Source organism: Limulus polyphemus, unplaced genomic scaffold (assembly GCF_000517525.1).
Source record: "Limulus polyphemus unplaced genomic scaffold, Limulus_polyphemus-2.1.2 Scaffold3776, whole genome shotgun sequence".
NCBI classification, from domain to species: domain Eukaryota; kingdom Metazoa; phylum Arthropoda; class Merostomata; order Xiphosura; family Limulidae; genus Limulus; species Limulus polyphemus.
This window is the reverse complement of record NW_013669386.1, coordinates 45755-71517: the sequence shown is the minus strand read 5'-3', so window position 1 is coordinate 71517 and position 25763 is coordinate 45755. Positions and strand designations below refer to the sequence as shown.

The 25763-nt window shown below is 31.7% G+C and overlaps 1 protein-coding gene and 1 long non-coding RNA gene across 5 annotated transcripts in view; one reads left to right on the top strand and one right to left on the bottom strand.

The window, feature by feature from the left end:
* The first annotated feature begins 988 nt into the window (after positions 1 to 988).
* Positions 989 to 25247, top strand: LOC111088443. The gene is made up of 3 exons (XR_002612968.1): positions 989 to 1068; positions 5995 to 6072; positions 25128 to 25247. It is a non-coding gene; the product is annotated as an uncharacterized LOC111088443 (long non-coding RNA).
* LOC106470022 (rab-like protein 6) overlaps positions 2653 to 25763 on the bottom strand; it is a 57134-nt gene continuing 34023 nt past the window's right edge. For 3 of the 4 annotated variants that reach the window (XM_013930542.2, XM_022398568.1, XM_022398569.1), the window contains exons 10-17: positions 25120 to 25295; positions 24623 to 24701; positions 23806 to 23983; positions 11989 to 12197; positions 10941 to 11011; positions 8656 to 8821; positions 5969 to 6069; positions 2653 to 4726 (exon numbers count right to left, since the gene is read on the bottom strand). In XM_013930542.2, the coding sequence (XP_013785996.1) occupies positions 4508 to 4726; positions 5969 to 6069; positions 8656 to 8821; positions 10941 to 11011; positions 11989 to 12197; positions 23806 to 23983; positions 24623 to 24701; positions 25120 to 25295 (1199 nt within the window). In that variant the 3' untranslated portion in view covers positions 2653 to 4507. The remainder of the gene's footprint in view (positions 4727 to 5968; positions 6070 to 8655; positions 8822 to 10940; positions 11012 to 11988; positions 12198 to 23805; positions 23984 to 24622; positions 24702 to 25119; positions 25296 to 25763) is intronic. The other variant, XM_013930543.2, reaches the window with a different exon arrangement.

The following is a 25763-nucleotide window of genomic DNA, read 5'->3' as shown; positions in this document are numbered from 1 at the left end:
TGGATTCGAATCCATAACCCTGAGATTGCGAGTCAAGCTCCTTGGCCATGCTGGGCCACAATTCCAAGTGAATCAGATGATTTAACCATATATCAAACTAATTAAATCCAAAGAAATTATCAATGTTACTGTATGTGTAATACACAGCAAATTATTGTTATGTTCAGTGACATACTAAAAAAACTAATGCAGTGGAACATTCTTTGTCTTAAACTTCTAGAATAATCACCTCTAAAATAAAAACTGGGTATTATAAAATATTAACAAGTATTATTAATTAAATGTCTGTATTAGTATAAACCGTCAATGTTCAGTGGGCACAATTAAAATGGTAACATTAACACATGCAAGTAAGAACAAGATACTGAAAATACCTTTCTCCTGATAAAGATTCCTTGAGAGCATACAAGTGAGTCTTTACAAATTGTAAAATGTAATTATTCAAAGAGAAAATTGTGGGGTTTTCGATACTAGGTTTTGAATTTTGTTTAGCCTACTTTGGAGTTGTAGTTTATTCTTTTTGTACAGCAATTTTATTGAAATTTTTAAATACACCATTTTGTATTTGTTTAGAAGTTTCAGTCTACCAGGAGCAACTAATGCTAGGAAATATAATGTCCATAAAAGCTATCTAAATAACTCTCTGTACTTTCATGTTTTCTCTACATATATTTAGATTTACTATTGGTTATACATAACTGAAGCTACAATGGTGGGATCTTAACTTATGGAAACACTAATTATTTTTTTTTACTTATTTCCATTAATATATTGACAAAATTGTCTAATACCCTCCACACATTTAATATTTAAGTCCAAGAATGAAAATTATATGTCATTTCTAATAGTTTTTAGTAGCTCACATCAATCTAACACGTACATTCTATTCTCAGGGAGGAGAGGAGGCAAAAAGCCATTACTGGTCACAAATTATAAGTTGATTGAAAACTGTTTATGCACCAGTACAGTTCTTCTGTTATTGCATTACTGCAAACATCAAATACTGTATACTTCTATCTTTGATGAGTTAATCTTAAACTCTACAAGAAACAGAACTGCTATAAAAAGGTAAGTCTTATTTCTGTCTTTTATTCCTCTTTATTAAAAGAACAGTAATATTACTTCGAATTCCTGAAACTGTCTTAAAAATGTCTGCTTAAATTTGTGACAAATTCTGAAAAAAAGCTCTATGTCAATGAAAAATGAGTATTTTGAATTAACGACTGTTCCAAGAAAATCAACACTTAGGTTTCAAAATTAAATTTCATCACTAACAGATCACTATATCTGAAACTATAATTTAGGTAAAATATTATTGCATGCACTCGAATCATAAAATTTCTAAATACCATAACAACAGAAAGGCTTATATTTTATTCACTAAGTTATTGAAACTATTTGAATTTCTTCTTCATAATTGCAAAGATTTAGCATCCCAAACATTATTTACAAAGGAAATCATAAAACTCATGTAATCAATACTTTTGTTGCTTTGTTCTTGTGTTAAAATTTGTAAGGTAGCTATATATTTGACATATAGCTTTTATATCTTGAAGCATATTAGATATTTAACCCCTTACTAGTTTTAAAATTGAAAAATTACTAACAATTTAGAAAATAATAAGTTTAATAACCAATTGTGATAATGAATATCAAATATTATTAAAACAATTCAAACTAGAAATTTCCCCTCACTTATCAAATTCTTTACTATCTCATTTTCAGTTGGTGACAGTTATACATTCTCAAGCATTAGAACAGAAAAAAACTGATCAAACAACAGTTACTAGTGGGAAACGTCTTTAAGCCTACAACTAGAACTTATCTAAATAAACAAAACATTTCTGTTTCTTTAATTAATAACAATCTCTGTAATGCACGACTTTATCAATAACATAATAACTACAGTGTGATTAAATTACTAAACTTTTTTAGTTAATTGTATCTTTTCTATTTTCTTTTAAATGTTATTAACCCAACATCTTTTTTTATCAAATCAATAATATCCTATGACTTTTTCAAAATAATTTAATATAAAAAACTTCTCAAGCAGTAGTAGTACTTACATCATGTACATCTTACAGATCTTTTTAAGTTGCTTCAAGGGAAATTAAGAGCTATATATAAAATATAGGCAAATACATTACAAAACATATTCTTTAACTTATTGGTAATTACTATGAAAAGTAAAGCTTGTTTAGATACCTTCGTACTACAGCCCATCTTATAAACAAGGCATGTTACCATAAAACATATAATCTTATTTTTTAAATAAAATGTTTACCATAAAATTAACTTAATGATGATTATAAACAAAAGTTCAGCATGCAAATGTTAAATTTATGAAAAAATTTGAAGTTGTATTTCAACAGTTCTTTCTTAGAGCAGATTATTTTGTAAAAATCCTGATTTTGTGAATATCTTGTTCTATCTGATGTTTATGTAGTATTTTTTGTAATGTTTCATACCATCATAACATATATGAATAAACATATACATATGTTATATGTATATCACCTGGATATTTAAAATTCTGGAGAGAAATCATATATATTATAAACCAGTTTTGGAAAGAAACAAAACTACAATTTTTTTGTGAAAGAAATGCATATATCTCAGCTAAAAACACCAGATATCTATGTGAAACATAAATTGAACAGAAATCATATAAATATTTATTTAAGATCTTAACAGGAAACCAACATACAATTTCCCTAAACCACATATATTTACTTGCATATTATCTCAAAACTTAAGATATCCATATGACATCAAATAGGTATTTGAGATATTCTGTGAAGATACACAACAAATAAACTGTACAGCTGTAATGTTAGTGGCAAGTTGTTTTTTGAGCCTAGTGTGTAGGCTATCTGATCTCTGTCCTTTGTAGGGAATCAAACCTTAGATTTTAGTGATGTAAGTCTGTAAAGTTAACACTGACCCACCATAGGATGTTACTAGTAAGTGCAGAGCAGAAACTTATTAGCTCTCAGAAAGCAACTGCAAAGTAAAGTGCAGAGATACTGTATAGAAATTTAAAATATTATAAATATATCTGTATTACAAATAAAGGGTTTAATGCTTGTGGCAACAAACATCATGTAGAAATCTAGTAGCTACTGAAAAAAACAACTTAATAAAAATTAAACAAATAAATTTACATTATGAGAGCTTTCAGTACCATATATACTAAACACAATCACAAGTTTAGATATTTATGAAATATGTAAATAGGTATCAAAGATTTAAAATATTACTGGTTCCATAAGACAAGAAACTTATTACAAAGTGTCAAACTACTGGCGTACTTTCAAATACACAAAGATATCTTCATAAATGTTTAATCACAAAAGTTGACATCAGACCATCAGAAATATCCAAGAAAAAATAAAAATGAAATTTACATTTACTTGTTAAGTATCACTAGTTTCAAAACATGGAACATGATGTTTCTTTAAGAAATATTAATATATATAAAAATTTAACTTGTATTTTTTGGTACCGAGATTGGAGCTGTAAACTATATTAAGTCAGTTGCCCAAACTATTATAACTTTAGAGCATACTTTATAAAATAACTTTTTATAAATTTTAGCAAGTCATTCTTTACAAAAACGGACTGCTCAGTTTCTGACTTGTTAGAAGTGGTGCCATTGATAACAGTGCTTCTTTGGTATTTCAACCATAAATATTATATAATTTAGCAAAAAATTGGAACATTCATAACCTTTCTGCTGATTATCTCCCCTCACTCTTTTCTATAGCTATACCTATCCCATAAGAACAATACAAAATGAAATGAGTATATTTCTGGCTACTTCTGCATCACTTCAAAGTTAAGCCTTCATAACTACCATAGTTAAAGACTAGGATGAGGGCAAATCCTTCACTTTCCCCTCAATGTTTTAATGCTTGTTATCTGTTATTACTATTAAGCATTTTAGTACATGAATTCTATTCTACAGCTCAGCAGCAAAATGTACTTCATCATTTTCTGGCTATGCCATTGATAATTTTCACTCACATCATTCTACAGCTTCAAGGACCATGAAAGTAAATAAAAAACTTTAATTATTTTCTGCTCAACTACATATCTTTCTTTAACTTCTGGGAAAGTTATCAGCTTAATATGTAAACAAGTAATAAGTAAACAACTCACACATCTGGCTTTGTTCATTATCTGAGTAAAGATCTCAATAAACTAGTAGCATTTTTAGTATATTGAAATGTCAATGAAATAATAAAAAAAAGAACTCAAAACACTTCAGAAATAGTTACTTCTTGTTTCCTAATTAATGAATAAGTATACATTAATTTGTTCAAGACCACTATTCTTCAAACCTTAGGAGGTGTTGTAACAGGTCTTTTTACTCACAAGGATACATTTATACTGAATGTTTTCTTCCACACAATCAATACCTTCTCAGCAACAAAACTACAACATCACAGAATACCTGTTTACACATCTGAACAATTTGGAGGGCATTTCAAAGCTTTGATACTTTTCATAATTCTTCATAAATACTGGCTTCTTTGCCTTCTGGAACTCGCCCATTTGATCCAAGAAATTCCTCCAGTCTATCAAGATCAGATGAATCATCCAAGTCACCACCTGAGCTCTTTTGATGCTTTTTCTTTTTCTTCTTTGTATCCTTCTTCTCAGGCTTATCTTTTTCTCTCTGCTTTTTATGCTTATGGGACTTCTTATGGTGCTTTTCTTCACTCTGTACAATAGCATCATACAAATGAAATTATTCTTCAGTAACTCTTTACCAAACTCACAAAAGAAAAAAAAATGGAGTTTACACAAATAAATGTTGTGAGCTAAAGACACATTTTTTATTTGAATCTGCTGAAAGTATTTAACATTTTAATCTCAATCACATGAACTTTATATCTAACTTCACAGTACTGTTAATTAAAAAATATATTTCTTTTTAGTTCATGAAAACTGGTAATGATAAAAACTGTCCATATTTCAATAACAACTAGTTACTTTTTACCATCATTTGTTTGCTTAGGGTCCTGTGTTGTGTGTTTAAATGTGCACACGATAACTACTGCACTGCTAAGGGTGAGTCATCAATTTTTCTATGTAGCTTATTGCTGAACTATTATATATCTTTGAAATAACACATGAACACTTAAATTGAAAATCAGACTAATTAATTAATCAAGAAAAGAGCCAGTTTATATCTATAGAAGCAATGTCAAAATCAACAGTAACTGTTATAACCATGATTGATAAAAAAGGACACATCCTGATATCTTGGATATAAGGAAATTTGTCTAGGACTAAAAGCAATTGTGGAAGTTTAAATCCAATGGACCAAATATCTTATTCCCTTCATGTTAAAATTTCCTCATATTGAAGAGAGATAAAATTTCCTTTTGATACCTAAAAGAAATATTTGGCATTAAGCACAAGAAATTTCCTCCATATCATTTAAAATTTGCCTGTGACGAAGAGGAAAATCTTGTTTCTTCAGAAAGGACTTCCTCCACTTCTCTTGATGTGAATGAATAAGTTTTTCTAAAAGTAAAGCAGGGAGTTCCTATTTTGCCATTGTCATCCACCATGGTAGAATTAACGTAATCTTAAGGTGTTTCACTTTCCAACTATTATATCACAGGTTTACGTTCCTTAATTTCTTTTCTTTTTTGTTTGCAGCAATCAGTAAAATAACTCCCCATTGATGAGTAAGATCAATATGTTGCTTTTGCAGCAGTATTCCAACTTTAATCAACCAACACTTACTAATAAGTTGAGTAAAAGAGCTTTTAGATATGGGGAAATTTGAAACTTTTTTTCTCCCTTGGTTATAAATTACAATGAAGTTCAACACTCTATACAACATCTCTTTTTAAAGGCCTTAAAAAAATCTAAGTCTTTTTCTTCAAAATGATCTTCTATTAATAAGTTAAGCAAATACAGAGAAGAATCTGAGAAACAGTGAATCACTCACTCTGCTCTTATCTTTATGTTTTTTAGGTTTCGTTGAACTTGAGTCCTCACTAACTGCTTCAGATCCCTCAGGAGTTGCACTAGGGGAAGACCGACTTGGAACTGGTAAAAAAAAATTAGAAAGTTTTAGTTTTGAACTAATGTTTTAGGTTATAATTACAACACTTACAGCTATCTAAAATGTACTTGTAGCAAAGAAATAAAAGTGAACAAATACAATAATAAATATATATAAAATATGTAATGAAGATAAAAAAATAAATATTCAATGAAAAAAACAAGTACCTACAATAGAAACAAGTTATGGAAATGCATTTGAGCTTTTTAAGCTGCTGTTAAAATTAAGAGGCAAAAAACAAAAGGCAATTATTATACATTTTTATGTTTATTGATTCACCTCACCAAGCATATGGTTTGTTTTACTACTGCACTGAAAAAACTTCATATCATTATTGCAACTTATGATAATCGTCTTTAAAATAAGGTAGCTTCTGTAAAATAAGATATCTTAATTTCTATATGTGATATTTCTATGGATTCTCAACTTTGGAAATTCAAAATATCTAGTTGTGATGTGCATTTTTTTTTAGAGAAACAAAATATGCTTACTTATTGTTTAAGGTTTCAACACAATTTACTAATTTTCATGTCTTAATACATTCTTGCAAAGCTTTCCAGTAAAGTTTTTATTTTATAAAGCTGTATATTTTCTATTTGTTTTGATTCAAAAAAGCACTGCATGCAGGATCTCCATCCTTACAATCACTGGGGTATAATTAACATAACATTTTTTACCATACCAAAATTATAAGTAAGTAATCATTTTGCAAATGACAAAATCAAGGTTTGTTTAGCTGACAATGCTGCTGTTTGTTAGGCCTTATTAGTCTAAGTAAGTGCATGAAATGGCAAAGAATATCACTTCATATATATGTGTGTGTATGTATATATATAAATTGCATAAAACAGGTTTTAACTTATTAACTATATTTAATGAAACCTTGTGATCAACAATTAAAAGAACTTAGAGACTAAGTCTTACAACTCTCAGCCTGATCTTGTTCCACAAAAAACATTTCTTATCATACTTCAAAAGCCTCTGGAAATAAAACTAATGGTTAATTCCATTGTTAAAACGAATATTTTATATAGTGTACCACGTCTGTTAAACCCACAACTATTATATGTTTATACACAAGCTCAAGATAGATAAGCTATCAATAGTTAGCCTTAGTCAATACATGTCCATATGGTAAAGCATCAGCCACTAATTATTAGCAAATGCTTCCCCCCATATATCAGTTCTATGAAGATAAAAACATTTTTAAAAAATGTGCCTAGTTGTTGTGTTATTTTACAAAACACATGGTTTTACTGGTATATTGTGGCTAACAACCCAGCAGTATGCATATAACGGTACACTTCCTTTAAACTGGTTTTTCACAGTATATTTTTTTCAAATTAAAGTTTGAAGGGTTCTTGCATTTTCAACAGACAGAAATTCAAGAATAATTCCCAATTTATTTCATGATACTTTCACAAATTTCAAGAATTATTTCATGTTTTTTTTTATAATTTCTAGTGTAAAGTTAGTGATCAATAAAAAAACACTATATAAAAGACTACAAATGCCCACCATCAATAATATAAAAACTTATTTGCAAAGGATTAAGTGTGTGAATTGCTGAAAAACGTTTGTCATCACAGATTGATTACTGTATTTTCTATAAGATTTCAACTAATGATTTTCTAACCCCTCGCCTTCCTGTGTTTCAATAGTGATCCTTGCAGGTATCATAACATGCTGCCCTTAGAGCATGCTTATCAAAGGAAATTAACCCTAGGAAAGGACAACAATATATATAGATTTAACATTTTTAAACCTTTTATGATCAAATGATTTGTCAAAATAAGTATTGTAAATGTCTAGCTATGTATTTTCTTACCAATCCAAGCACAAGTTACTAGTTGTCTTGCAACTGTGTTCATACAAAGTTAATTTGTTTACTTTGACACGTTTATGCCACAAAAAGTTCTGTTTAAAGCTTCAAATCACAAAAGCTTTAGTTACAAACATTACACATTAAACAAAGAAGTATGAATGACATGTATACAAACTTGTAACAACTTTGTTTAATAGTATATTTATCTAATTTGTGGTATGGAAGTTTTAGACGATCCTTATATTAGTTTATAATTTAAGTTTCCCAAGCAATCTTCAGATTAGCTAATAATGGAAGTGGTTTCAACCAAACTATCATACCATTGTGGCCAAGTTATCAAAATATTGCTGTTAAATACATTTGACACTACAACCATCGATACCTTAATACTATTACATTATAAGAGCAGTTTGGAGATTTCTACAACTTCAATGCATTGTTAACATGGATGGTGAGGTGCAAACACACGTACTAATTTAGAAACATCTAATTATTTTATAGTCACCATTTTTTGGCAGTTTCTGATTGGATCAAGCTGTACGCAGATTAATGACATACCTCACGTTATATGTCAATGGTACATAATATTACAACCTAAGGCCTAGGTAACCAATGAGTAGACAAAATTATCTCAGTAAGCAAAGATTTTGTGCAATATATTGCAATGTGTATTGCAATACAGTAATATATATTGCAATATGAAATTTCTGGCAATACTCATCCCCGCTAAACATTCCATACTTACTACTTGAAGGGTTACTTGGACTTGCATAACAAATTCCATATCCTTTTTCAAAAATACTCAAGTCTTCATTCTCTAACCGAACAAACTGAGTTACTTCAGGCTGATGAGAAGGTGATAGATCATCACTGGAGGGAGACAGAATTCCATTGTGCTCACCTACATTATCCTGTCAATAGTCAGTGAAGAAAAGTAGCAATCATAATTAACTTGTATCTCTGACAGGGCAACTATGAAAACAATTTGATAGATACATATATTAGTTACTCAGGTCAACAACTTTGTAGAGTCATAAGTTAGGTACCTGTGATAAAAACTTTGGGGGAAAAGTTTCTTACACAGAAAAAATTAACACCTAAAAACACTAAGTAAATTCATCTACAGAACACATCACTGTTATAGGTTACAAAACATTGTCAGTAAAACATTGCTTGAAAGAAAAAAGAAACATATGTGTTACCCTATATTACTTGTACTCATTTATTTAGTCTTTCCAGAAAGAAACTTTAAATATCTTCTGAAAATTCTTTTATAAGTGTCATCTACACCTTGAACAAAACAAATTATATCAACTCAAATAAACTCTTTCAAATTATCATGGTTATGCATGCTTAAATTTTCACGTTCAGATTTACTTGTGCTTCACTACAAATATATTATAGTAGTAGTTTTTTCAGTTTTAATTGATGCACTAAATGATTTGTAGCTTCAGTGATAACTAAATAACTCCTTAACCTTACTGTGCATACATCATAATAAATAACAGCTGTCTTCTCTTATTAAACTGATAGTACCCCACAATTAAAATATTATTTTTCAAATAGAATACTATAGTTCTCATATTTTTTTACTTTCCTTCAAGTTAAAAACCTTAGCTCAATTTTTTTAAGTAGTACATAGTCACAACTCTATACATGCCAGCTGAAATTAAACCTTTCTTTTATTTATAAACTGTCTAACTGTTAAGTTAAAGAGTCAAGTTTCTCTCCATATATATGAAGAAAGAGAGAATAAAATACAAATATAGTATATTTGTGCTATTACAGACAGTTAACTACATAATATTAAAAGAATTCTGGAGCCTGACCATACTGTTACAGATCATGTCAGGCTCTATCAGATGACTTTGCATCTTGACAATAGCACCGCAGCATAGTTGCACTGCAAAATACTTTATCTTTAAGTTGTCATGTCCAAAGCACACCACTCCTCCCCGAGGGGTTTCCATAATTCATTTAGTGTATGAGGACATGTCTTTATACAGAATAGCATGAATACCTATTTCATTCTTTAGATGCTTGAGCATTATCTTGAGGAACTTATGCCCTGTTGACCTCGTTTCCATACAAAGCCAATTATTTCTGCGTGATACAAAGGGTACAGAACATTAGTCTGGTTGTATGCAGAGTTTACCTTAATCTTTGTATCCATTCTCCTGATCCCTAACTTGCCCCTGCTGCAGAATACAGCAATGATCATAAAACCCTTAAAACAAGTTTCATGACATGTCATGTAAATTCTGAAATTTCTTTTCCCACATTGACTGGTAGAAATTGCCAAGAGATGTGTTATGCTTTATTGAATGATATCACATACTGCCATTTTCTCCATGCTAGTTACTCTTCATACAGTTTTCTACAGCTGGTCTTCCTTTCATGGATATATCATTGACACATGGACATCTTTTACAATCGATCATTTTTTGTGGACTCTCACCAGTTACATGATACCAAACTTTGCTTACTGTGGCTGGGGTACAACTTGTCACAACTCTCTTTCTGCTTGCACATTTTTTTTGTCTTCCAATGCCATTAAGAACAAGGGATATCTCCATCTTGGAAATTATAAATCCCACATCTGAACACATTTATATGATCCCAGTGTATGAATATTTTGCATCAAAATGGGTTGTTACATACCCTTTCCAAAAGGAATCAATTTTTGGTGGCATTACACTACCTATGAAATGCCAAGCAATTTCAAAATGTACTTCTGATATGTACAATCTACTGCTGTAACTTTATACTAGTTGTGACTATCGTACGACTTGCTGTTTTGAATATTTAAAATTGTTTCAACATAATGTACTAAACCTTCTGAACGAAGAGAGAGAGAAAGAAATTGAAAATTTCATAAAAATCATTTGGTTATCACGAAACCCTATATTTACACTACTATTTAATGTATTCAATAAATCTTAGAAGGATCTTGCTCTAAGTCCTTTATAATAAAACTAAAATTACACTTACATACAAATCAGCTTCATTTATTTAAAAAAGGGGCCTTACCTCTTTCTTGGGATGAGCAGATGTTATATTTAGTTGAGATGGTATCAATGCTGGACCTAGATCAGGTTCATCTATATATATAAAAGAGAGAGAGATTATAAAATGCATGAAATTAGCTAGTAATTTCCAAATAAATCTCAGAAGATTTCTTCATATAATACCAAATAATTCTTCCATATAATCCCAGTCAAAATGTATGTCTGCATAAGTCAGTGCACAATTAAAGGCTCATACTCAAAACTAACCTGTATTCAGAGTGGTGGATTTTGTCAATGATATTAGAATACGAAATCTAATTATCTCACTATGTTATGACAAAACAAAAACAACGAGGCATGTAATTCAGCAGATTAACATTATGAGCAAATAGTGATATAGATTATGACATTCAGCACTGTCTGGCCAAATTAGTTGAAAAATGTGAAAAAAACAATAAACATTTCACAACTATGAAAGACTGCTTGCAATTAATGAGTCTGATTCTACTGATAATTGATTCACAAATATAAGAAAACTAAAAACAAGTGTGACAGCTCAAATGCAGACTTTATTGTATACTTTATCATAGGCATTAAATAAGACAGGTTGAGAGAAGACAAAGTAGACAAGATTTAATGATATTTTAATTTTATCCCTAGAATTGGACAAAATTTTAAGGATATTAGTAGTGCAAATAAATGTTTAATATCCATGATGATTGATAAAAAATGTGTATTTGACAAAAAAAATCATTAGATTTTGTGTGTAACTACTAATCATATAGATGTTGATATTTTCATTTTAACTGCAATGATTTAAACTAAAACTATACATGTAGCAAGTTCCCATTTTACAGTATTGATTCAATTCATATAAAGTTGAAAATTTCTAATAAAAAATCAATGATAGTCAAAGTATTTTTTCCTACTTTTGTTCCTAGGCCTCCATTTTATATAACAACAATAACTTGAAAATGGAATTATTTAAGCTGTTACAAAAGGGATCCAGGTGTACAATATAAACTCAACTTCATAAAAGATAAATTCTAATACCTTTTATTTTTTCTTACCTCCCGATACTGTTTCTTGTGTTGTAGTAATTACACAGAAGTTATGTTCTTTTTTCCCATTCTTAACATTTTTATAAGTTGGTTCTTCATCTTCCTCATCATCTTCTTCATGGATCACCTCATTGATGGGATGAGTTACAATGTCTTCAGGATCCAATTCATCTTGAAATCCAGCCACCATTGGATTACCACCCCCATCCTCACTGTCACTGTCAGTTATAAAAATTCAATACAATCATTAAATTTTGTTCCTGTTTTACTTAATATGAAATAAAGAACACATGTGAAAATTAAGATAATAAAACATAACAAAGCTAGCAGAACAGAAAAGTTACCATGTCTAAAACTTCACAGTAAAACATGGCAAGTAAGACAACTCAAAACACCATACATATAATATTTCATAAGAAAATGTAATAAGGGAGAGAGAGAGAAAGGGGTAGAATATTGTACATAAAGAATAGAATAAAAACATTACTTTTACAAAACTGGATCCTGGATCATATATCTTCTGCCCAATCTATTTTTTAACACCAAGAAGCTTAAATGTTCATGTTATGATTATGATGTCTTAGAAATTAAGAAATCAAATAAACTATGTTTTTCAGCAACGAAAGACATATCACTGTTTAACTGCTTCTACTTAATGAGAAAACTTCTTTAATCCTACATGCACAGCATCAGTCCATTAAAACCTAGCCTGTATTGGAGAAATAATATCTACTACAGAGTCTATAATTACAAATTTACTAAATGTATCTTAAAGAAATTTGATAAGCTTTCAGTAAACATCACAAAAACACAGAAAACCAAATTTTTAATAAAATATTTCAACTAAAGACTTGTCACTGAATTTGCATTAGTCAGTCTCATTCACACTCTGAGTGTAAGGTGATTTTCACATTAAGAATAAAAGTACTTTTTTTCGTTTTACTATTTTATTCACTAACCTCTAGAACCTCCTAAATGAATATCAAGTTTTTTTTTGGTAAAATTTTATATCTATCTGTTATTTTTCTCTACCCTAACACTAAACAGGCTCTGTTCATTTAACAGAAATTTTAAACCTCACAAAAAAAGGAAAATAAATCTGCCTTACCCACTTTTTTATTTCTACAGTGAATGCAGATTGTTCTAAACAGTTTACATTTGCTTTAATTTAATTGTTTTATTATTCTTGGACCATGTCTAACTACTAAGAATAGCAATAATTTACTCAGTAGGAGTGTCGAGAATTTTAGCGTAAACATTATTTCAGGTTACGTCATGCAACATCTAAGTACATATATTTTTATTCATTACTCAAGGTAAAAAAAAAGTATTTAAGTTTTTTTTAACCTAATAACTTGAATTTTTATATATTAAATAAAATAAATGGAAAATATACATACAAAAGTTAAGATTTTTCCTAATCCAAAAATGCATTTCCAATAGATACTCACCTCTTTACACAGAAATACTATTTCCTTCACATGTCTGCCTATGAAATTTGCATGCCACTAGCCTTGAGCTAACTCCCACTTAAATTTAAATGTTTAACATGAACTGCACTGGTGCATGATGACATCATCATAAGACAATAGCCCTCCACCAATAAGAGGGCAACATAACCTCCATGTGGAGTACCTCTCCCTACACATCTACCCCCATGACAACTTCACTCTTAAAGGAGCCAAAGTATACTGGAAGTGAGAAGGTCGGGCAGGAATGTGTGAAGAGGTGAATACCTCTCAGAAATACATTTTCATAATCTGAAAATGTTAACTTCCAAGACGATATCTCACCTCTACACACAGAAAAGCTAGACTCCCACATTGAAGTGACTTAGGAGTAGGTGCCAAAATGTACCTAAATGAACTCCCTTCAGAAAGCACCCAAAGAAAGCCCATGGAGTGTGAAACCCAATGGCAGGGACACATCCATGGGAGACTGCATCTTGTATCAACCAGGGTATGATCTTCCCCCAAGATGAAAGGGAGAAAAAGGTAAAAGAGTCTGATGTGTTGCAGGGATGGGTAAAATGTGATCATGACCAACAGAGCACCCACACATAAGTAGTCAATAGCCAATGTGTAGTGTGGTTCAAGCTCATTCTGAACATATTATGTGTGCTCACCTCGATTCTACTGGACAAACTCTGGCTGCAGGAGAAGGATATAGTAGCTGTTTGAGGAGTGACCCATACTACACTGACAGTGTCAGAACCACCCTACTTCTCACCATATTGTGCTAAGCCCAACCAGTGAAGATTCTCCATGGTCTACCATCCCAGCAGCTAGGAACTGGTAATTGGCAAGGGTCTTCCATGCTCCATTTGAAGAAAAGATGGGGGAGAATTTGCATTGGGAAGACTCAGAGAAGTGCCCAGTTCCCCATCAGACTACCAGCCAGAAAGGTCTTTTACTGAAGACAGTGCAATTGGTGACTGCAAAACCCTATTCTTAAAAGCCAACAAGTGCAATCCAAAGAAGACTGGTGCTGGATTTTCCCATGGTAATCCATGAAATTGGTACAATCTGGATCAGACAACTGAGTAAACTTGCATACCATGAGGATACCTCAGATGGTTTTGAACACCCCATTTCAAAGTGCACTCTGGTAGAGGCAGGACAGGTGGGCTGAACACTCCTTTATCCCGGCTTAATGTGGATTTTGGGAAATAAGCATACCCTAGGAGGCAACACCAGCCCACAGAGGGATTCCAAGCGACAGAATGAAGAGAAAGGAAAAAAAACATACTTACCCATCTCAAAGATGGTGGGTTGACTGAAGAAGAATGGCAACTGGGTGAAGTCAAAATCCTGCAGGAGATGAAATAGCCAGATGATGAAGATAATGAGTGATGAATATATGTGGAGTTATTCACATGCCTACCTGGAGGATCTCATTCAAGGACCGGTGAAGATTGGAAGCAAAAGTAAGGCAGGTGACAAAATGTGAAAAAGCTTGCAAGCCTCCATATCCTGAAAAGAATATATCAACCAAAATAACTGACAGACCCATACAGTAAGGATAGAGGGAGAGAGGTCCCTGGAAGAAGAGGGGTACCAAGGTATAAACAGATGATGACAGGAACCCAAAAAAGTAGAAATCCATGATAATTAACACTGAATAGCTCAAAAAGGACACAGGAGCTGATCCAGATCTGAACAATCATACAGGTGAGAGGCAGAAGGAAGGGAGATAGGAGAGAAAGTATGGTTACCTTCACAAGCAGCAGAAGTCCTAGTACAGGAAAGATCGGCCTGAATAAAGAAGTATATAATTTCTGTGGAAGAAGTTGCAAGATGCATCAATAACATAGACATCCAAATGACAGCAACTGCAGGAGTCAAGGAGGAGGAAATAAGTCTTGAGAGAAGGGTGGTACAAAGAGTAAGAAGCCAATGGCTTGAACAGTGCATGCATGAAAGTGAGCAAAACTACATTAAGATCCCAGTCAAGCATGTAAATTAGGTGAAGTCAGTGAAGAATGATGAAGTGGAACAGACTGGAGAGTACAGAAGATGAAAATACCCTTTGGTACCCAGAAAGTCAAAATATAGTGGACAAGGCTGCCTGATAACCAGCAATGTTAGAGACTAACAAACTATGATGGAACAGCCAGGTAGAAAAGGCAAAAAGATGGTTCACAGTAGGATGGTCAGGAGGAAAGGAGTGGTGAATGGACCAACAATGAAAGATTTGCCACTTTCCATGATAGACTGATATAAAGGAAGGTGCGAGTTAGGTTGAAGCAATAGAGAAAGGTCACTGGATAGAGGAAGGGGAGTCTGGATGCTAAGTAAAGAAACAGAGAAAACCAATGCTTAGCTGGCCAAAGAGGTCACCAATAGAACTCAATAAGGAGTGTTGTGTATCAAGGCAAGGGCCCAAGGAAGGAGGATAGACATATAGAAAAAAGTATGACCAGCCCTGGCTAAGTGTATCGACAGCCAGGGTCAAAGAAATGAGGAATAGGGGACCCAAAAAGAGGAAGCTTCGAGTTGAGGGAGTGGCAAAGGCATATATGAGAGATGTGCCCAACCGAGAGCAAACTCCACTAAAGAACTGAAGGTTTAGAGACCACTATGTTGGTAGAATGCAGTCCAGCTGAGAGAAAGGGTTTTACAAGGTCCATAGCTCACAGAATGACAGGCAAGAAGACAAACCTGACATGAAATGAGTCAGAAGAGTAGGTCCAATACTTAAAAGTAAAGAGTCCTGGAATGGGTGCCCCCTTGAAGGTTGATGTAGGAAACAACCTTGGAATTGTCAGAGTGGATCATAACCAAGTGATCCACCAATAGGGGTAGAAAATGGGAATATGTCTGAGAAACAGCAAGAAGTTAGAGCATGTTGATATGGAGTGAATGCTTGTCCTACATCCAAACATCGTAAGTCATGTGACCATTCAGAGAAGATCCCCAACTTGATCGGGAAGCATTGATGAAGAGATGGAGACCTAGTCTGGGGGTGGTAGGGGAAAACCAGATCCAGCAACCATGACAGTTCCTCAAGTAGAGGAGAGGGTAGGTTCACAATTGATGACAGTGGATCCCGAGAAGGAATCCAGTGGTTCTGTAAGGTGCACTGGAGGAGGTGCATGTTTGCACACCCTAAATGAATAAGGGGTTACAGGGAAGCCAGAGTCCCCAAAAGCAAAAGAACTTCTCAAGCAGGATGAGAAGGCGAAGAGCAAATTTTGGTGACAAGACACTCATAGCTTGCTGACAACGGGGAGAAGGCTGAGCTCGACTAGGATGAGAGTAGGCATGAGAAAGGACTTGAATATCTTGACAAGACACCCCAACCAAGCAGCCTCCTGAAGAAGAAGAGAGTTGTGAGAAGAGGATACCTCCTGAGAATGGGCTAAGAGGAGCCAATCATCCATGTAGAAGTGGAATCTTAGTCCTAGGCCATGAAATTCATGAGTGAAGGTCCTTATGACTCAATTAAATGCATAAGGGGCTGACATCATGCAGAAGGGAAGAGCATGGAATTGGAAGATGTGATTCTGATGGAAGCAGATAAGAAGTATGTAGTCGTTCATTGATAATGAGTGTATTCTGACCCAACAGCAGAGGAACTAAGTGAGCCGGGAAAGAGCAGAAGAAATAAGACAGACCATCATAGTGAAAGGAAGGGAACAAATCTCCCCTGAAAATTCTTCTGGAACACTATGAATCACCTCAAACAAGAGGTGCAGATAGGGAAAATAGGAAGCATAGGAGGGTGGTGAAAAAAAAACAAAGATGCAAAAACTGGGCACTTGAGAGTGAAACGAAGAAAAAGGGTCCATTCCTCAAGCAGATAGAGATTCCAAAGACCAAGAATACAGAAAGGGAAAGGAAGACTGGCTGTAAGCTAGAACATAAGAATCAAGAAGGTGAGAAAGATGAGTTATGGGGTACAGGTGCAAAGTTGTTCAAAGGAGGAATCAGCATGCACCAAAATGTCAGGCAAAGGAGGAAACAGAAGGAACCATAAGACATTGGCAAAAGAAAAGAACATATATGAGAAATCAAGTCTTGAAACAGTGTGGAAAGTTAAAGATTTTTCTCAACAGGTAGGGAAGTACCCAATGCAAATCCAGGTGGAGGGAATAGGTAATCAAATTGTTCTTATTCTTGTTAAATCTCAAACTGAGAGGGAAGGGACATTGACTGAATGGAAGGGAATAGAAAGCCTAGCATGCATAATGGATCCCACAACACACTGTACAATGGCAGTATCATCCTCCACAGTCAATGAGCTACCTGAAGCCACAGTATAACTAGGCCGTGTGTGTATAACATCATCACTCACACAGGACAAAGTTGAAGTCATTGTCACTTGAGAATTCAAGATAAACACCTAATTAAAACAAAAACTGAAGAAAATGAAAATCAGAGTTTTGTCAACAGTACAAATCCCATAAGTTGAACTCAAAATAAGAAATCTGAACACATCTGTTCAATGTAGTGCTGGGGAAAAGAATGAAGTTATCACAAGTGAAAGAGTTATTATGTACTGAGGTTCTGTTGCCCTTCTATTGGTGGAGAGCTATTGTCACACAATGACATCATCATGTACCAGTGCAGTTCATGTTACACAAGTGAATTTAGGTGGGAGTTAGCCCAAGGCTAGTGGCATGCAAATCTCATAGGTAGACACTCAAGAATAGTAGCATTTCTACAATAGGAAGAAGATTATTGTCTCAGAATAAGAAATTTTGCACTTACTTCAGGATTAAAGTCCTTTTGCTCTTGGATGCCAGTCTTCATTAACCCTAAATTCTTTCTCACTGAGTTTGTTGTCCAAAAAGCAATTCATATAGCTTTCAAATACACACTTTAAAACACAAACAATAATTCAAAAAGTAAAACAGAATGCCCCAAAACTACTATAATTTAAATGAGCTTTTTTTAACTAACCTATAAAGGTTTAAAAAATTTCCTTATTTACAGGAGCACTGACTTCTTTCTTCATTCAATAAAACCTGCTTTTGAAATGGCACCTTTTATTAAAATTAATTAACTTAAATACATCATAATCAAGTACTTCACAAAAATGGCCTTTCTATTGGCTATAAACATGAACTGTTGACAAGCAAGCATAAAGAAACAAGTAATTGTAAATCATAAAAAGTTAGTGGATGTAAACAATTTTTTGATATTTCAGAAATATGAAAAGCTCTCATCTTAAATTCTAGCCTGTCAATAGTTGGATATTCTGAAACCCATATAAGGGAAGAAATAAATTATAATACAGAAAATTCAGAGCAGAGAGGCATCACATCACACACACAGAAATGAAGGTTGAGAATTTACTTAAATATATCTTTTTTAAATTATAAACTGTATTTTGATGCCAAGTTTATTGAAATACATTGATAACAAATTTGTTTAATTAACCTTTAAATGTAACTCTGTAAAAGTTATGACATTTACATTCTGAACACCACCTGTGCACATAAGGTTAACCCTATTGCAACTGGTTTTCCTATGGTCAGAAGTCAAGGGGCATGTCATCACATTTGAAGACTTACATTTAAAATGTTATTGAACTACTATTTTATGAATGTATATCGATAAGTTTGGTATCAAATTGTATATTATGATTCAAATGTTAGTATTATACATTAGTTAATCTCTTAACTTAAAAGTAAATACAAAAAAAAAATCTAAATATCAATTTTTGTGTTACGTGGTATGTTGAATGCAGTGTTGGTTCAAATTAGATTATTATGATGTCCAAGTACAAAGTATATACTTTTTTATAAATTAGAAACTGAAATTACCAATATTGACAAGTTAAAATATAAAAAAAGGACCTCCTATCTTTTCCATTTGCTGAGATATCAATATATCTAGTGAATCAAACACAATGGCCACATCGACCTATTCCATTTTTGGAAATACTTGCTTACATACACTAGCTTCCCTCTATCATGTGTTTATAACTAATTAAAAGCTCAGAATTTCCCATGTTTTTTCTCAGCATCTCGAAGGAGGGAATTTCCCAAGATTTATTTCTTCTGTCTCAAATATCAGAAAGAAGGGGTAAGTGAAAATATTGTTAAAAAAAATGACACATTTTTAGACCCAACTACAGTTTAGTTAGTAAACCTGATAAATTACAGTGTGATTCTGCAATACTGATAGAGTAATTTATGATTTTTTATTATTTCAAAGTACATATATAAACTAAAAATGTTATTTTGTTTTAAATCCTCCATGAGCAAAATTCAGCAACAGTTAGCATGCAAGGTACAGCAAGTACAAACTTCTTTAAAATCATAAGTAGTGACCATTGTTTTCTATATTTCTTTACTTACTGTTATATATTTTAAGAAAATAATGTATATATACACATATGTAATGTATTATAACTGAAAGGTAACTGTCAAAGGTCAATTTGTAAAGGCCAGTTTTATACTATTGGATATGGTAACATAAGAGCACGTGCACTGCATCATTACAACTTCTGTAATGTTAGTCAGATACAGCTGAAAGGTCAATAAAATAAAAATAATAAATATATATAGATGCATAATGTTATGAAATTTAAGCTACTTAGATCAAACACTTGTGGCTTCATGTTATAATTTTAGTCATTCTAATCTTTTATGGCAGTTATAAGGTCGGTCAAATCAACCAAACCCATACAGAGATACTATAGTGAAAATAACAGAAAAAATATAAAGTTTTTTCAAAAAAAAACACTTGATAATTATCTGGAGGTTATAAAGATTTTGCATGTGAAATTTTACAATTTTGTGATGCATAAAAGTATTTTTAGTTTTAAAATCAAAACAACTTTGTATGTTGGATAGCCAACATTCAAAAAAAAAATCACAATAAAATAATTACCAAAAAAACCTCAAAATTTAATAACAAAATCTGATATTTTGTGTAAGAAGGCCTTGTAATGTTCACTGAAAAATTTCGTGAAGATATGCATACTGTATTAAAAGTTATAGTATGAAAACTATAACAAGAGACTGGGCCTTTTGTGAGAGACTTTCACAGCAAGAAATACTTAAAACCCACATCAAGCCATAACTAACTTGTGTTTCATATGGTACAGAGGAAACAACTGTCCACATGATTATTATATTGGCTTTTTTTTGCAGTATGAAACCTACTTATCACCATCTCTTAACTCTCTCAACATGGGCTCTGTCAACTCTTTGTAAACAAGTAAATTCTTTGTAATTGTTTAACATCTTTATAGATTTAATACTTCTAACTTTCAATATAGTGTATATACCTTCACAAAATTTGGCAGTCTTTCAGTTAATATTATAAGTCTTTCACATACAAAAAATCACATTTTTAGTGAAGTATTTTTAATGAAATAAAATAAAGATTTGTCCAAGAATATATTGAGTAATTGTTTTGAATAGTCCATGTGCAAAGTAATTTCCATGTTAAAATTAAAAATACTTTTCCTCATTTCAAAAATTTCAAATTTCCTTTATATAATCCCTACAAAAACGCTAAATGCATTTCAAACGTTTTTTCGATAAAACTTTATAGTTTATCTGTTATTTTCTCTACCCTATCTCAAAACGTAATTGGTCAATTCGATCGACTTCGTAACCATTATAAAAAAAATCGAAATAAATGCAAATTACCATTTTTTCTTTCTAAAATGACTTCAAATTGTAACATGAAACTACATTCGTTTATCCTAAGTAGCTCTAAGTTTGTAATAGTATACATCCATATATATAATAAAATTTTATTGTTTTATTGCCCTTTGAACCATGCCTAACAACTATCCATACCATTATAAGTGGTAAATCACTCAGCAGCTGACATTACAGTAAGGAATTACATTACCCACATAAAATTATTTATTTTATCTAATCTAATCTTAACTAACCTAAAAGAATCCCTGTTTTTACATTTTAGTTACTTTAATAATTATACATAAAGAATAAACATGAAAAACAAGAAATAAAATACTTAACCAATTATCTTTCTTTATTGATGTTGATTGTTGAAGAGAGTTAACCCTAATTATTATATACTAATGATAGTAATGCACTTAATAGTTTTTATTTAATTAAATAATGCACCAAACAATATAGACTAATAAAATGCAAAAAGTAGGCAAATTCCCTTATCATTCAAAAATTTTCTGGCTTTCTAACTATGCGACCAGAGTTGTTACAAATTCATCCTAGCTAGTTGTTAACTTTCTCACAGGAACGATGTTGGTACTCTGAGTGAAACTGACATTTAACCATTCAGAACATAATGTTATAAAATACATCATTTGATAGATGAAAACCTTGACTTTCTATTGGTTATAGGTAAAACATAATTAAGTGTAAGAGAGAACTATTAACAAATCCTAAAAGAAAGGATGTGGCAGGAGGGGTTTGATTTTCTATTCGATAGCTCTGTAACCAAACAAAACTGAAGACTGGTTTGTTGGAGCAATACTGATTTTATAGTGAACAATTTACATTTAATTTCGTACTTTTCCAAGGGGTGGTGGTTAAAATAGAGGAAACAAGATGCCTAGAAAAAATGTGTAACGTGTGTCACACTATGAAAAATTCAATATTTTTTTTTAATATTGCCTTGTAGAATTAAGAACTTAAAACTTATATACTATTAAAATATGGATTATTAGCTATAATTTTTAGAGGGAAGACCTAGAGAACAAATGTCACAATTCTTATACTAAGGGAGATTGAAGAAAATATTTCCTTATAAAATTAAAAACATATATTAAAAGTTAAATTGTTAACTGCATATTGTAAAAAAAAGTCCTGACATGTGCACATGATCTAACTGTAGTGAGGGGGTTAAGAACACTAAAAGGTAGATTTCTTTTCTTGTATCACTACATGCTAGTGTGTGATAATTCTAAAGATATTTATGTCTTTTGTTAACCCTATCACCATGGGTTTCCTTTACTATGCATAACACAAGGTTTTAGTGTCTTACATTCAGAATTTTATTAAACTACTTTTTGTTTATCTTATACCAATTAGAATAGCATGAACAGTACAAAATTTAATGTAAATTACTCATTATGATATAGATATTATTAAGGCAAAGCATAAGTTTTATAGTATCAATCTTATTTGTTTATGGGACCATAAACTAGAAAATCAGACCCATTTGTCACATTCTCTTTTTCACAAATTGTCAATAATTCTCTGACATTTTATACTACATTATTAATAACCAACAGAAAGCCAAAGTTTTAATCTATCAAATGACATATTACATTCCATTGTTTTCCATACAGAGTATTGTCTATTTTGCCTCCAGTTTCAAAATTTCACCCTCAGAATTCATATCAACATGCTTTGCTATATTTTTAAGTGCTCTCATTTTAAAGACCAGGTAAATTATGATAGTTATAGGACATTGTTTGTTTTGTGTGTGTTATTATTTTATATTATCTTGTGCATTGTTTAATTAAATAAGAATTATTTAGTGTCCTAGTACCATTAGTATAAAACAAGTAGGCTTAATTTTTATCGATGGTTAACAGCAAAAATACAAGAAGACACAGGTAAGTACCATATTTCTTTTTTATATTCATTATTTATTATTATAAAAGTAACTAAAAATAAGAATTAGAAATTTTTTAGGTTAGATTAGATAAACATTTTTTCACAAGCTATGCTCAAGAACAGCTTGTACGTTAAATAATTCAACACAGTAACTTGAGCTACATGTTCACCAAGTAATTTACAACTTGCATGACAGGATTATTGGTTAGATGCAGTTCAAGGGGCAATAAAACAATAACATTTAAGTAGAAACAGATGTAAACTGTTATAAACTTGACGGTATTTAGGATAAATAATTGTAGTGTCTTGTTACAATTTGCAGTCATTCTAGAATAAAAAAAGGGTAATTGAAATTTATTTGGTATTTTTTATAGCGGTTACGAAGTTGGTCAAATTGACCAAATGCGTACAGTTAGAGTAGAGTAAATAACAGAAAGAACATAGGATATTTATTTAGGAGGTTTTAGAGATTATGCAAATAAAATGTGATAGTTTTCAGGTGAAGAAAAGTATTGTTAATCTTAACATGAAAATCACTTAGCACTCAGATCAATCAACATTGGGCTCCATATATATTCAGTGACAAATTCTTAGCAAAAATACTTAAGTAAAAGTTTTTGTGTAGAAAAGACTCGTAATGTTTATTGAAAGTTTGCCATATTTCGTGAAATATACAAAACTTATTATTATAGAAACTCTGATGGTCACTTTGGGGTCAAAAGGTCAGTGTAATCCACTGAGCCAGTAGCAGTTAAAGAAGACATAAGTGCTCATAATATGAATAAATTGGTTCATAAGCTATGAAAACCTACCTGTCACTGTGTTCTTGAACAGATGTTACACAGTAATCCACTTCAGAAGTGGATTGGTTTGTGTCTTCTAAAAAAGATTTGAAAGACTGATCTACATTGCTCTCAAGAATGAAATCCTCTACTTTTTCAAATGGTTTCTCAGAAGCTCTGACAACTGGAGGGGGTTCTGGTGATGGAGCTATGATTTAAAATGATAGTTGTTATCATTTATACATAATACCTTTATTATTCAACTCAACTCTCGAAATGTTTAGATTAATTACAAATAAAGGATAGTTGCATGATTTTGATCAAGATAAAAGAATTTTGCATCAGAAAATCCTTTAACGTAACCATCCCAGAAGGGGTCAATTTTAGTCATTTGCAAACCACACACTTAAACTGACTTGTAACAAAAGAGTTTAAACCTATATAGTCAGAAGACATGACAGAGAGTCAAGGGCAAACTCATTGGGTATGTTAATTGCTACCAGGAGTTGTGAACAACTACCTGGAGACCTAAGTACCAGTATTTGTGAAATCATATTGATATGAAGAAATATCAATGCAGAAGATCATTCCACCTGAAATATGCTGTAAACACTTTCTATAGAGAATAGAATATTTGTTCTGAAGGAAAAAAATGTTTCTTGCTGGATACATATTGCTACTAAAGCTCCATCAAAAGAAGAAAAATTATTGGACACATAAATTATTCATTATATTATAATAAACACCTGAAGTACTACACAAGATTAACCCTACAATGAGCACCTGAAACTAAAAAAAATAATCTAGAACATGGAAGCAAAAAAAAATCCTTTTGTACAAATTATACCTGGTTTATTTTCATCTTTGGCACTTGCTGGAGATTTGTTAAAAAACCGTGACATAAAACCACCTTGTTTTGGTTGTTCCTTAGAGAGAGAAAGAAAAAAAACAAACATGTTTTAAAAACTTCTTGTTTAGTGATAATTATATTTAAAAAATTTTTAAATTTGCTCTCAATGCTGCCCTTCACTGTATGGTATAGTAAAAAAAAACTAAATACAACAAAACTGCAAATTCAGAAATCAAAAAAATATTTACTTGTGTCAAATATAATATTAATTGCTTACACTTGTATCAATATCCTTTGCATCTATACCACAAGCTTACAACTTTATCAACATCAGAAGCAGAATTCTATAGATAAATAACAAACAGTACAAGTTTATCAGTATTAAATTATGTGCACTCTAGATCTGTAGAAATGAAGAACTTAATAAGTACTTATATTATCACTAGTAGGTGATTCATTATTTTTATATATAAAAATAAAGAAACATGTAATACATTTACAGGAATTTCTATGGATGATCCTGAATTTCCTAGACAGGTGGGAACTGTGGGTGATCTTGACATATCTGATGGTGATTGCTGATCCAAAGCATTCGGGACGGAGCTACTTCTGGTCTTTGTCTGCATACTAGCATGTGACTGTGATGTTGAAGTTGTTGACGTGTTTGAAACTAAGAGTACCCCCAAATACGTTACAAAAAATTAATAAAGCACACTAAAGAGTTATTTTTAGGAATTTAAGATAGTTCTAATTACTGAACTGAAAACATTCTTTCTTGAATAAAAAAGTAATGGCTTCTTCAAACTGATGAAATGGTAATTTGTAACCAGCTTATTCAAGATAAAAACTAAATGAATTGATATAAAATTAACATGGTTATAAACCACAGAACCAAAAATAGTATTACAAAATAATGAGTACCTTTAGTAAATATTTTACAAAAAGTAAAACTCTTTTTGGGTATGCACTATATTTTAGCATTATATAAATTCATTTATAATTAGCTTAAAGTGGAGGTATGATATTAGTATATAGACTCATTTCTCAGGCTAAAAGAATCACCAACAGTCAACAAATGCCAATCATGAGTACAAAAAACATTCCACAACATCATTTTCTAACTATGGTTTTTGATAAC